The following is a 14,268-nucleotide window of genomic DNA, read 5'->3' as shown; positions in this document are numbered from 1 at the left end:
GTTATGGATCAGTGTGTTTGCGTCAATCAATGAGAAATGGTTAGAAAGTGCATTATTCGTAATAGCGGGTTTCCACTTGTTTCGCGTCTGACTTGTCTACCCGTAAAAAGATCTGATGCCGCTTATGTTTCTACGTTCTCTGGAGCACTCGCACCCCGGTCCGGGTTTTTATAATGGGTGAGATAGGGAATGATCATACTGAATAATTGTTTAACTGTGATAGTGACACTAAAGTGTCAACGGTGGCAAACCTGATCTTGAAGCAAAAGAACGGCCCTTATGTATATGTGGTACTCTCATGAGATGGTTGATGCCTACAGACCAGCCATCTATAATAAACAAAATTCCGAAAATTATTAAAAATTTTTAGATGAGGATATTTACAGAAAAAAGCTAACAGTTATAGTTTTATCACCAAGTCACTTTACTGACACTGAGACGTATTTGTGGATCCATTTAAGACCTAGATAAAACATCAGTTTTGGCCCTGGGCAGAGTAAATGCGCCAGATTCAATATCTCACGTAGGTTAGAGACGATCAGAGGCTATTAGTCTATACAGATAGGCTAGGCCTAATTATTAAGCCTAACCATTTAAAGAAAGCCCTTACAATATTCTAAAAATTGTTGATAAAATTATAGATGAACTACCTTTTGCTATCCTGGAAAGTGGTTAGGTTAGGAAATTTCAGAGATGAAGACTAAAGTGTGGCCCAAGAAGGAACTTTTGAAGTAACTTATCTCCACTCCTTCTCCCTCTACAGGGCACTGGCTACGGTTCTCAAAACTTTTAGGGACACAAATGTCCAAATCCGCCAAAAATGGACACTTAGCCTACTGTCCCTCTAGAAAATTAACCAATATCCTTGTTGCCGCTATGAATTTTCAAAACCTGTGAAAAAAGTGCCTAAAAACCTGTGCAAAAAATATCTATAAGAAGAATCCCCAAGACATTACCAAAGCTTAAAAGTAAAGTACAAGATTAAACGCAGTTGTATTTAGGCCTAGGCTATAAAAAAGAAGAAAATAAAGACATTTGGTTTTGATTTGGAAAAGTGTTCTTCTTTTTCAATAAACTACCTTTTTAACCCAATAGTGTCCCTCAGAGTGAAAAAGTTTTCAAAAGCCACTAAGTGTCCATTCGGCATCCCAGGCACTAGCCTTTAAAAATCTTTGTTTTATATAAGTGAAACCTTTCAAGATAGATCTTCTGCTTAAATGAAGTACAAGAAAATTAGTTTCAGCTTCACAACTTTGCTCAATCCCAATTTATGAGGTTTCAAAGATTTGCAAATACATTTTCTAAATCTAGAAAAAAAAAATATTGATATGCCTTAAGATTCTATTCAAATAACAGAAATTGCCTTTTAAAAACCAAAACCAGAAAAAAAACTGAACACTAAAAATTAAGGTGTTATGTGGGGTAAAGTTCTAGGTGGCCCTAAAATTTAGCTAGGATGAAAGTGAAAACATCATTTGATGCCTTTTTTATTGCATTGTAATGCAATAAAAAATTTTCAGAAAGAAGATTGTATTTTCTTTAATCTATCAAGCATTCAATAATTGTGTATTAAACATTAAGAAAATGTATTTAAAAATAACAAAAGAAAACAAAATTCTACAAACTTACGATTCAGCTGGTGCAACAATCTGTTGACTATCAATTTCAAAATCTAACTGAACCTGCATAGTGTATATGTTCTGTTCAACTTAAAAATGAAATTCTTGAGTACAAATAATGTAAGAATCTTATAGCAATTGGGAAAAAGAACTCTGAAAGCAACAATAAATTAGGATAGACTAAATAGTTTAGCAATTATGTTGATTGAAAGTGAAGACACAACAAAAATAGATTCTAAAACTGTTTTAAAAGTATTACCAGAACAAAAAATTAGAAATATATAAATTCATATGCCCATATTTGGTTATGTAAATTTCAAAGAGCATATTCAGCAGTTTCTTAATATCTAAGGGACACAAACTCTTCCATAATACATCAATTGCTTCTGTTGCAAATTGTATCTTGAGCCCTTAAAGGGGCCCCAAAGGTATTTCAGTTTTGTAACCAGACAAAGAAGTTATAACCTAACCTGGTTAATATAAATAAGGCAACATGTTGCCTTATGTATTGCATGAATCCTAGGCTTATACTGTTTACAGGAGTTTTTGGGGCTTCCTTTAAAAGATCTCCTGGGCCTAGCCTTGTAAAATTCCACATTAACTGACAATAGAGATAGGCAGGCTAAGTAACAGATATAGCCCCCCCCCCCCCAAAAAAAACCTTTAGAAACCAGAATTTTTTCCTGAATCCAAATATAAAATACATTTTCATTGTAAAAGGCCTTTACAACTACCACCCTAATGGTCAAGTAGCCTACACACTATACCCTGGATTGTATATATGCACCAAATTTTGCATATGTCACTCTTTAAAAAATCAGTAGAAAACGTATTGCATATATAAAATGCAAGTATTTTTTTGACTACTAGGGGGGTGGGGTAGAGTAAAGTAAGTTTATGATGCAAACAAATGTTGCACTTAAATTCAGGATGACTCTCTGATTCTAAAAGTATATCTATTTCTTAGATGTCTTAAACTTATGTTCAGGTTAACAATAATTGTCTCATAGAATTATTCTTTCCTACTAATAATACTACCTAGGTAAGTAAAGGTGGTCACTGGATCAATCTTCTTGTTACCCAACATTACCTCTTCACCTTCACTTATTACTAGAAGAAAATATTTGATAATTCCCATAAATTGCATTGGCCAGCAAGATATGGTAGTGTTTAACCTCCTATAAGGTATCTTGCTAAGAATGTAAACTTCATCAAGGTTCAGCAGCATCCCAGGTCAGCTTTCATTCCACATTTGTCCAGTTATGAGCAATGCCCTTCTTGAATGATTGAGCCATCTAGGATTGAACAGTACCATTCGAGTGACTGTTCAACAGAAGCATGGAGCAAATAGCATAGATGTTCTGATGCATACACCATTGACTTCTGGGAACCTACAGTTTCTGGCTGTGACACTAGAGGGAGGTAGAGAGAAAACCTAAGACTTGCATGTAAAAGCAACCTGCAAGTTATGATGGCATATCCTCTTTTTCTTCTATACAGTAGTGTTGTCAGTTTTAGGTTTTTCTCACAGATGTAGTACAAGTTTGGTGGCTAGATATCGACTATTCTCCAGTGCCTTAGCATCTATATTATAATGGAAACATGCCAATATTAAATCAAACTCTAAATATAGGCAGACTAATGCCTTATAGAGTTTCCTTACCATACACAGCTTCCTGATGGCCTGGTTTGTTTTTGCAGCTTCAGCTTGTGTATGGATGTGGAACTTCAGCTCCCTGTCAATAATAATGTCTTAAGTATTTTTTCTTTCAGTTACCACCTTGAGTTTGTCAATCCCAGTGGTATGTGATTGGTTGGAGTTATTTTGGCCCAGATCAAGAACTTATATTTTAACACATTTAACTGCAGACCCCAGTATTTAAGCTACCTTCAAAGCTTGTTGTGGTCTTCTTGAACAGTTAGGGTTCTTTGATACATCTAGTCAGCCCCATTAGCTTACAGCTGTCTGCATGTATTGTCAGTGGATTCCTCAGGTTTGTTTAACAGTTATTGACATATGTACTAAACAGTATAGGCCCCAAGATGACTCCCTGCTGGACACCACTGACAACTATGGCTGGCTCAGAGAAAATGACACCATTTTGGTATTCACAAAAACATTCTGTATTTTATTTGACAAGAAAGCCACAATCAAATCTATACCCTTAACATGGACTCCATATGCATATATTTCAGTATCAGGAGGTTGTGTTGCACCTTGTCAAAAGGTTTTGCTTGATGTAGCAGAATAATGTCTACTGGAAGATCTCTGTCTAGGAGCTTGGTGACAATATCATATGACTCAATAGAATGACCTATGCAAAACACATGTTGACCTTTTCTGAGTAAATGGTTTATATTTAGATGGTCAACCAATGCATAATTTATTATAGGGTAAAGGTACCGATGATTTGACAGTTTCTGTAAAAAAACAGTTTTTCTACTCTAGAAGTCTTAATTTAAAGACTTTCGGTTTGAAAAGGGTTTCAGTATGTAGGAAAAACATCTAGGAATCTAACTTTTTGATGAGAAGTTTGAAGTTTTGTCTGGAAAGGGTACAAAACTCCAATTTTCCGAAATTAGAGCATTTTCACCTACAAATTCGACACAACAAAAAAGTTACCTGTTTTTGACGCAAGTCGGAACCCAATTCGACACCTGTATTGGGTGTCGAACCCCTGATTCGACAGTATTTGTAAAAAAACACGTTTTTCTACTCTAAAAGTACTAATTTAAAGACTTTTGGTTTGAAAGGGGTTTCAGTATATAAGAAAAACATTTAGGGATATAAATCTTTAATGAGAAGTTTTAAGTTTTATCACAAAAGGGTACACAACTCCAATTTTCCAAAATTAGAGTATTTTCACCTACAAATTCGACACCACAAAAAAGATGCCTGTTTTTGACGCAAGTCAGAACCCAATTCGACACCATTATTGGGTGTCAAACCAATGATTTGACAGTTTTTGTAAAAAAAAAGTTTTTCTACTCTAGAAGTCTTAATTTAAAGACTTTCAGTTTGAAAAGGGTGTCAGTATGTAAGGAAAACATCTAGGAATCTAAATGTTGGATTAGAAGTTTGAAGTTTTGTCTGGAAAGGGTACAAAACTCCAATTTTCCACGTACAAATTTGACACAACAAAAAGTTACCTGTTTTTGACGCAAGTCGGAACCCAATTCGACACCCGTCTAAATACTTGGGGAATACTTGTGGGCAGAACCTGGTGTATTTGACACGTATATTCTTGTTTCTTTGTTTTTTTTAAAATTCATTTAATGTATAAAAGTATAAAAGACTATGCAAAAAGTAGAAGTAATAAAACTAACAAAGTCGTTTCAAGTATGTAGTATTTGGTATAACCAAATTGGTACAACATATTTTCATATGCATTATTAAATAGTATTTAGTATAACAAATTTAGTATAACAAAATTGTTTCACTAGCATTTTGGAAGGGATAGGGTCTAGGAAAACGGGAGTGTATTTCAAGAAATTTAAGAAGTTTATTTGATTTAGTGAATTTTAGTTTCATATGCAGATTCTTAGTTTTGTCCAAAACATAGGCTTAGTTCTTAGTTTTGTATTCGATAAAATTTGTATTTTTTATTCGGATGAAGGATAAATAAGGGTATAATCTAAAAAAATCTGGGGCTTGGGGCAAAATCGGGGGGGGGGGCAAAACGGGGTCTGGGGGGGGGGGCAACTGCCCCCCCCCCAGTCAGTGGATCCTGGAATTTCGACACCTATTATTTCTCATCTGTTTTACATGTTCAGTGAAGTTTCGACAAAGTCATCTATATTTCGACAGGGCCTGTTGCTGTCTGTCCAAAATTTTTACAAGGTTACTACAAGATATTCGCCAAAGAAATAAATCCCTAGATAGAAGCCGATATTTACGCTTGAATGCGGCTGAAGGAACATTTTTAGTCCACCTGGTATTCCACTACATCGAACAAGAATTTTCGACACTTGGAACCTAGTTTAAACAATGCAATTTCTGTCACCATTTTCATTTAATTTTATCAAGAAAAAGCTAATGTGGCTACATTTCAGAGAAAATCAAATGCATCTCGACACATTGGCGCTTATCCCAACTTTTTCTTGCAATAAATAAACAAGTAATGACAGTTTGAACATTACATACCTGGAAAATTGTCGGTAGCTCCTTTCGTGTCGAAAACAGGAAACTGACCGAATTTAATGTCCTTTTCTTATCTGGGTGTACCGGATATAGTGTCCACGTTTTGTACCGTCGAAATATAATGACGGCTCCAAGAGATGGCGCTCTTAGTCAGAGCTAAGCAGAGCTATCCCGTTTTGAAGGAAAATTTCGACAGTGGTTCCAGAATTGCAATGTCGAATCATTGGTGCCTTTACCCTACTTTTGCAACCCTTACAAAGTACCAAAGTAAGGCTGATGGGTTGGTAGTTGCTAGTTAGTTTTTTTGTGTCACTTCTTGAAAATGGGCTAGATATGAACCATTTTCCAGTCACTAGGGAAGGTTGTTGATATTGATGCATTTAATTAACTTTAACAAAGTTTACACACAAAAATCAATATGATTTGCCCAAAACCAAATGGTTAGCATGGGGTGAATCAGGTAAAAAAATACATTCATATAGTGTCTTTAAAATTCACTATAATAAGAAAGAACGAAAAAAAAAGACACTAAAGAAAAGAAAGAAAGAAAAAAAATAATGCTAAAGGGACAGCAACTACATACCAGATTCATGCTTTGGTGTCACACGCACAAACCAACAAACAATTGCAACTTAATTTAAATTAAATCAAGTCTCCTCCAAAACAAACAAAACTAGAATTCTTGCTTACTTGATAATTTTTCTTTCAATTTTCCTTTAAAATCACTAAAAAATTTTATCTTCTTCATATCATTATCCAAATTATTCCATAAATTCTTACCCTTTATAATAAAAGAAAACGTGGACCTGGCAGACTCTATACATGGAGTATATGGTGGTATACAGAGTATATGGTATACACTATATGGTGGAGTATAATAATCATTTTTACCCCTAGTGTTTTGGTTATGTATATTCCATCAGCTGTAAAACCAACCATTAAAACACTCCAGCAGCTACTTCATATTGTACCTATACATAAACACTAATATATAAAAATGATGAAGACCCACTGCTGGCTATATCCTAGGATCCCTATAAATTTCTCAAACTGATTCTCTTTCTGAATTTCCTGATAATTCAGCAATAGACTTGTTTTGGATAATTCGAAAATGATTAAAAATGGAAGAAAATGTACCAATGTATACGGAAGAACAATACAAAATATAGGGATGGATTAACGAAAAATAGAAAAGCCTAAGTATATTGGTTGGAAACATATATTTAAGTTTATGGATCATCCCCAAATTATGCAATAGAATCCGGGATAAAGTTTCAATATGGGGCTGGAAACTGAGAGTGTCATCTATAATAATGCCAAGATAGTTTACTGCCTTTTGACGAACAATCATACCATCTTCATATGCTATATGCTGAATCCATGGATAATAATTCAATGTCCTGGAAAATATGAGAAAGTTACTCTTAGTGGGGGTTCACCTTTAGCTGATTCACTCTCAGCCATCTTGAAACTTCATTTAGCAATTCTCTTACACTCTCTAGGAGCAACCTCTCTGTGTTTGTGATCACCACTAAAGGAGTATCATCAGCAAACATAGGCACTGTAGTCGCGCTATCCTTTTTGACAATCTCACTCATTCTTGTTTCCAGTTTACTTACAGACTATGGAAGATCATTGAAAAAAATCAAAAATTTTCATCAGAACCCATATTACCAATTTGAAAATATTGTTTTCTACAAGACAAAAAGAACGTAAAAACGGAAAAGCTGGACCCCTAATCCTATGAGTTTCACACTTCATTAACAGAATATCATGACTGACTGTATCAAAAGCCTTTACAATATCTATAAATAAAGTTGCCACTTTATATCCATTATCTAACGCCATATTAATAATGCTAGTCAAATATATGTTTGTTTGCTCAGTAGTGTAATCTGAACTTGAAGTCCATGTAATCTGGAATAGCTTAGCAATTGGTTCTGCTGTAATTGGGCTATGCTGTAATTCGGTAATTGGGCTAAGTAATTTAGGTGAATATTATCTGGGCCAGTGGCATTGTTCTCACAAACTATTTGATTCTTTTGATGATGTTCCCGGTTGTTATAACTAGGAGAGACACAGTTGTATGAAACAGGGGGGATGGCATTGCAAATCATGGGCTGGGTGATGACTAGGAACTTGTCAGGTTTTGCTCAAGCTATCATTCAGCATATCAGTTATGTCTTTAGGATTAGTTACTTTATTACTGTCCTCTTTATAATCTATGTTATTCCTCTCCTGAACTAAATACTATAATGTTTTTATCATTTTAATACCCAGGATAGTACCACCATTAACCTGCTCTTATGGTGACTAATTTTGGACAAATATTTTGTGTAAGAAATATATTTCATAGGCATGGATTGTAGGCATCTAATTTTGGATATGATGTGTAGATAGTTAAGACTGGCTGATGATTGGGGCTGGGATAGTTAAGATTGGCTAACAAAAATTTAGGAAAACTTAAAAAACAAAACCTCTAAACTTACCCAAAAGTTACCCTTGCCAATAAAATTGCAGTTTGGTAGCTATTCTGCAGGAAAAATGCTAATAAGATAAAAAGATTGCCATTATATTCCTTATATCATGCTCTTTCCATATATGAAGGTCAACCAAACAGTTTGTGGTAACACACTGTAAGTAAGGAGCAATGCAGGTCAATAATGACCAAAACTCCAAGAAACAGAGTCTTGATAACAATAGATACATCAAAAAATTGAATTTTGATGCTTATACAAAAAATATAAAATTAATCAAGTTTGATGTTACCCATCTAAAGTTCCAAGCCTGAAAAATTTTGACCACTTTTTGAAAAAGGGTGAAATACCACCAAAACATCAAATGATCCTAATGAAAATCCCACTCTCAGATTCAGTATATCAGCGAAACTTACTGTAGAGGTTTCAAGCTCCTACATACAAACATATGGAATTTTATATTATTTTTCAAAAAAAAAGATCTTGGATGAATCTTTATTTGTTTTTATTTTCCCAGGGATGATTGTGTCAAACCAATGTTCACGTAGGGAGGGGAGGACGAGTTTTCTGCTGGCAGAATTTTCAATGGAGAGGATAGTTTCCAGGGGGTGAAATTTTTGAAGGAAATTTTACACTGGGTGAATTTCCCAGAATTCATATACGAAATTTCTTCATATGTCTTGCTTTCTCTTTACCAATCCAATTTTACGCTTGAAGATGTTAAGGGTAATTGTCCGGGGAAATTTTTGCTAGGATTGGATTATCTAGAGGATATTTCTATGGGGAGGGGGATTTTTCCGTGGAAGTGGAGCCAGGTATCCTGGCGTTATTTAAAAAACAATCAGAAAAAAAAAGTTTTTCAACTGAAAGTAAGGAGCAACATTAATACTTAAAACGAACAGATATTATTACATATATGAGGGGGGTTGCCTCCTCCTCAACATCTCGCTCTTTACGCTAAAGTTTAAATTTTGCTGCAATTCTTTAAAAACAACTCCTGAAACACAAGGATCGTTTAATTAGAACAATAAGTAACTTTTTTTTAAAGTGTCAACAAACTGTAGTGTGTTGAGTGAGGTGTTGAGGAGGGGGGCAATCCCCCTCATATACGTAATAATTTCTATTCGTTTTAAGTTTTAATGCTGCTTCTAACTTTAAGTTGTAAAAACTTGTTTCTTTATTTAATCAAGCATAGAGACAAACAATTTTCTAAAGGCAATGGAGAAAGTATTTTAATTAAAGTAAGAGTATATAAAAATGAAAAAAGTAAGTAATCACAAAAAATACACAAAACAATAGCCTACTTACAAAAACTAAGATACAAACTCCCAGCATTAAGTTCTGTTGAGCAATACCGAAGCGTTGGACAGATATTTTTTAACAATATCAACAGCTTTGAACTTGGTTATCAAACATCAAAATATTTAATGCCTTTAGACTCAGTGTTTATAGAAAGTAACGCATTATCAAAGTAGTTTGTTCAAAGTAAAACATTACAACTAAGATTATGAAAATCAAATCAAAATTTTTAATTAAATATTTTAATTTAATTTTGAATATCAAAGGCCAGTATATTTGACTCCTTTTAGGCTTCATAACTGTAAAATATTAAATCTTTTTCAAAGTGACAACTAAATAAATACCATCACTCCTGGAATAAAAAAATTGATAATAAGACACAAAAAGTGTATCCGTTCAGGGGGAAAATACAGAAATTCCCACCATTCCGTTTCGGGGGAAACAGTGGTTTATAGTTATAGTGGCTTCATATATCAGCTCATGGGTACTCTTGCAATACAAGCAAACGTTGACGGCATATTCTTACCGAAATTACCCCTTAAGTTGTTTTCCTTTTGTTTTCTATAATTATACGAACTTTCTTCTGTTCTAATAACTGCACTAATTACTAATAAACAAATACATATTTAGGATCACTATAGAAAGCTGATTCTTTGACTGAATGTTATCAATAGTTAGGCTCTTATACTTTTGTTATTGACAAGAATCATTATTTACTTACCATTCATTACTATGAAGAATTTGATTTTTTTTTTTTTTACTCCAACCAAATCATATAGAAAAAATGTTTGTGGAAAACTTGTTAAGGGTTACTCAGTCATAAATTAGAGTTCATATTTTCCTTATTATGGGTCAAAATCTACTGGCAGGCAGCCAACAAAGGGGCAACACACATTTTTTTCATGGTTTTTCCCTATTCTTCTCTCTTTCCTTTGGTTTCCTTATAATTACTTTACAATCTCAGATTTCCAGGAGGGACATGGCCCCTCTGCCCCCCTCCCCTTGCCGGTGCCCATGATCATAGTAGTAGTGGTAGAAGTAGGAGAAGTAGTAGTAGTAGTAGTGCTGTATTAGCCATTGCAGTAACAGTAGCTGCAGCAGTGTTGCATTTTGGTTACTTGAACATCTCCCTCATAATACCCTGGACGTCTCATGTTGATACAGTAAGCTGTTCCAAAAGTATTGCTGATATGCCCTTTTGATCCCCCCCCCCTTGAGGGCCTTTCATCTTAATACTCTTAGCCTTACAAGTAGCTGTAATTGAAGTAGTAGTTGGAGTAATCTAGTAGCAGTAGTAGTAGCAGTATAAGTTAAAGTAGCAGTGGTAGTATTATTAGTAGTAATGTGAAAATTTCACCTTTTAGTCAATTGATCTTCCCCTTTAAGCATTGTTTGAAAGTTCCAACTTAATACCCAAATCCGTTTTTGAGATACACCCTTTTGACAACCTGCATGCACTTAGTGTGTTTTGATTTAGTTCAAATTTCCCCTCAACATTACCTCAGTTTGTCATTTCAATATCTTCAGCCTGGTAGTAGGCTACTATCTACAGAAGCAGTAGTTTTAGTGGTAGTAGTGGTAGTAGTAGTAGTAGTTGTAGGAGTAGCATGCAAATATTGCCTTTTTGGTCAATTGATCATCTCTCTTATATTTCCTGAAAGTTCCAAGTTAATATACTTAGTCTTTCCTGAGTTATGGCCTTTTGACAGCCCATATGCATATAACATGTTTTGATTTAGTTCAACACGTCCCTCAACATCCTCTGAAAGACCCACCTAATTACCCTTCGTCTTTTTGGAAAGCAAAGGTCAAACATGCCCACCTTTGTCAGTAACATATAGTATGTTACAGGTAATTATTTGGTAAAAGAAAAAACTGTCTTCCTAATTTAGTAAATGAGATAAATGAGTACTTGAACAAGGCCGTACTCATATCATCCATCTGATCACCTTGGATAAAACAGTATATCCAATCCACTACCCAAAAAATCGTGTCCAAAATCGAGCAAATTTAACATTAACAAATGTAAGTTGTTGTCCAAAACCAAGCAAAAGCACCTTAAATCTAAAAAATAATTATTCCTCAATTGATCACCTTACATCAGGGCTCCTCAGAAGAAAACTCACTTGCAAATACGGGTTTTGGCGCTTACATTTCCTGACCCTAGCAAATGTTTAAATATAATATATATATAGACAACAGACAAATTTTTGGACATACAGCCCTTAACCTGAGGGCTATGTCTGGGGGGGGGGGTGTTGACATTCCAAAATACATAATTGCTTAAACTAGCTGTCTCAAAATTTTGACTGAGTGTGTTTTTGGGAAATGATGGGTGTTGGGAGGTTGGTTTTCCTCCAGCTACTTTTGACTTTTAAAAAGGACACTAGAACTTTCAATTTCCAATCGAATGAGGTCCCTTCGAAGTTTCTTTGACAACTCTTTCTATACGAATTGCCTTGGTAAAAAAAATACATTCTGCCCACGTTGCTCTTCATGTAGGCAGTGCACACTAGTTACAGATCTAGAGGATTCATGATATCCTAGAAACACATTGCTTTTTCACAGCGATATCACATAACTTCTTGTACCGTGGGCTATACGAAGCTTGGTTTCCGCCGCAATTTGTACATTAGGGGTTACAGGAGCAGGGTGATTCTTTAGTTGAGGTACATGGTCTGGGGCAGCGATCACATTTTGGGACGGGACTGGGACACTCCACCATTAAAGGGTTGGGAGAACGGTCTTAAACATCTGGAGAGTATTAAGAATCTGTGAATACAAATAATCTTGTACCCGACTTTTGTGCCATCTCTTATTGGTAGCTCGAGCGAGCGAGTATCGACAAAACTAAGCTTTGTAGCACGACAGCTCCTAAACCTCTCAGCCTCTTAGACTCCAGGGCAATCTTTAGACAGCAACACATCAAAGTCAGTGTCGACATTGGCAATAATACCAAGGTGCTTACGAGAGCAACTTTTGCAGTAGAATTTTTCAATATGTTTGGCAGGACACTGCATGGAATCTTAGGAAAGTGTTCATTGTAAGGAGCCAACTGAGCCGAAATAACAATAAGTAGTGGCTTGCATGCATTAACTTTAGTTGAAAGGCGAGAGTAAGCCACAGCTTGAATACAGGGTACTTCGGTTGGGCAGCGAATTACAAAATCGGGGACTTTGGCACTACTGGCATCACATTTGCAGAAAAGGTCAAAAACGTCTCAGATTATTCAGTTTTGAGTTAGTTCCGACCCGCTTTAGGACCGACTCATTTGGCAACATTTTTCTCCAAAGATTACACTTTGGGTGGTAAATATCAGCACTATAAAAAAAAGTCCAAACCATAACGGATGATATCATCCTAATTAATTTCCGCGAGAAAATTAATTTGCACGAAATTCAGCACCAGGGAAATTATCAGTTCACCTTGATTGGTCGTTTTCTTGCAAAGCTAAGGTCATTATATAATAATATAATTTTCAACGCACTCTAAAGTCCGCTAGCGAAAAGTATCATAAATGACGCTGTTTCATTTCCTTGTAAGTAACAAAAATTAGTATTAATCTACCATGGTAACTCCAGGAAAATAAGTCTTTTATTTCAAAAATATAAACAAACAAATCTCACTTGTGTGTTACTGTGTATGTATAATGGTAAGATGGGTCAAATGTCCACAGATTCATTATATCAATAAGTCCAATAGAGTCGATTTTATCAAAATAAAAAAAAAAATTCTTAATGCTCATCAAACAAACTTACTAAGCAGACTTGTTAAACAGATTTATTAAACAGACAATGAAACAATAATTCAGATTTTGTATAAAATTTGCATTTTCTTTCTTTTTTTTCTAGGGTATAGCACGTTATAGATGGCTCTCAAGTCTTCAAGTCTTCTAGTAATGGGGCAGAGGTAAGCAAAGGTTGTTATTGGTATATATGTTAACATGAACTCATTTAGTCATTGAATACTATACTATCGGCTGGGAGAGCAGCTGTTTTGGGTTTAATTAAAAAGAGAATTTCTCCTAAAAAGGAAAGAGCAAACTTAAAATAAGCAGAATTGAGCTTATAAAAAGGTATAAAGCCTAAAGTAGCATAAACTTTGGGCAAATGTGAAGTGTTGCCTCAACTTTTCATTATCTCTGTAGAAAAAAAATCGTGAGAGTATATCTTTGTTTTTTTTCTTTGCTTGTTAAATTCATGTTAATAATTTAACAGGTAATAGTTAATAAATTTGTCAGGTTTTAAATGAAACAGCAAACTTGACTGAGTTTGAGAACGAAAATTGCTAGCAACATCAGATGGTACCACTTTGTGATCTGTGGGAAAATGCTCATTTTTCTTTTATCTAAATTTTACTATGTATTATTCTAAACAAGATATTTTCACAACAGGGTCATCAAGTCCAGACCTTTAGCGCTTTTAAATTTTAGTCAACCTTCAAATCAGAACTGGTCTTCTGCTAGAATCTACTTCCTACTAGAACGGAGTTTTCCACTCGAAAACAGAAACATGGCTCAGATAAATAAAACTTGCTGGGATAACTTCAAATAATGTTCCCAAAAATATATTATTAGATTGACTTCTGCCCCCACAATATAGTCTGTAGCTCAAGGAGGAGCACAACATCCTTTTTGATCCCAGACAAGGATCATATGCAGCTTTTCAAAACGTAAAGTCTGAATGCGTCAACGTCTTTAGCTCCTTAATTTCTGTAAAAACCTCAGTGGATA

General features: G+C 34.9%; 1 protein-coding gene across 4 annotated transcripts in view; it reads left to right on the top strand.

Moving 5' to 3' along the window:
* Nucleotides 1–352: 352 nt before the first annotated feature.
* The window catches only part of LOC148942774 (NADH dehydrogenase [ubiquinone] 1 alpha subcomplex assembly factor 3), a 37,287-nt gene continuing 23,371 nt past the window's right edge, over nucleotides 353–14,268 (top strand). Inside the window, exons 1-2 of one of the 4 annotated variants that reach the window (XM_089102040.1) lie at nucleotides 353–523; nucleotides 13,388–13,445. In XM_089102040.1, the coding sequence (XP_088958166.1) occupies nucleotides 13,405–13,445 (41 nt within the window). In that variant the 5' untranslated portion in view covers nucleotides 353–523; nucleotides 13,388–13,404. Of the gene's footprint in view, nucleotides 528–3,426; nucleotides 3,614–13,387; nucleotides 13,446–14,268 lie in introns of those variants that run through there. The other 3 variants (XM_089102039.1, XM_089102041.1, XM_089102042.1) reach the window with 3 other exon arrangements.

Source organism: Artemia sp. Qi Xiang Cuo, chromosome 16 (genome assembly GCF_049724085.1).
Source record: "Artemia sp. Qi Xiang Cuo chromosome 16, ASM4972408v1, whole genome shotgun sequence".
NCBI lineage: Eukaryota > Metazoa > Arthropoda > Branchiopoda > Anostraca > Artemiidae > Artemia > Artemia sp. Qi Xiang Cuo.
This window is presented reverse-complemented; position numbering and strand designations above follow the sequence as displayed.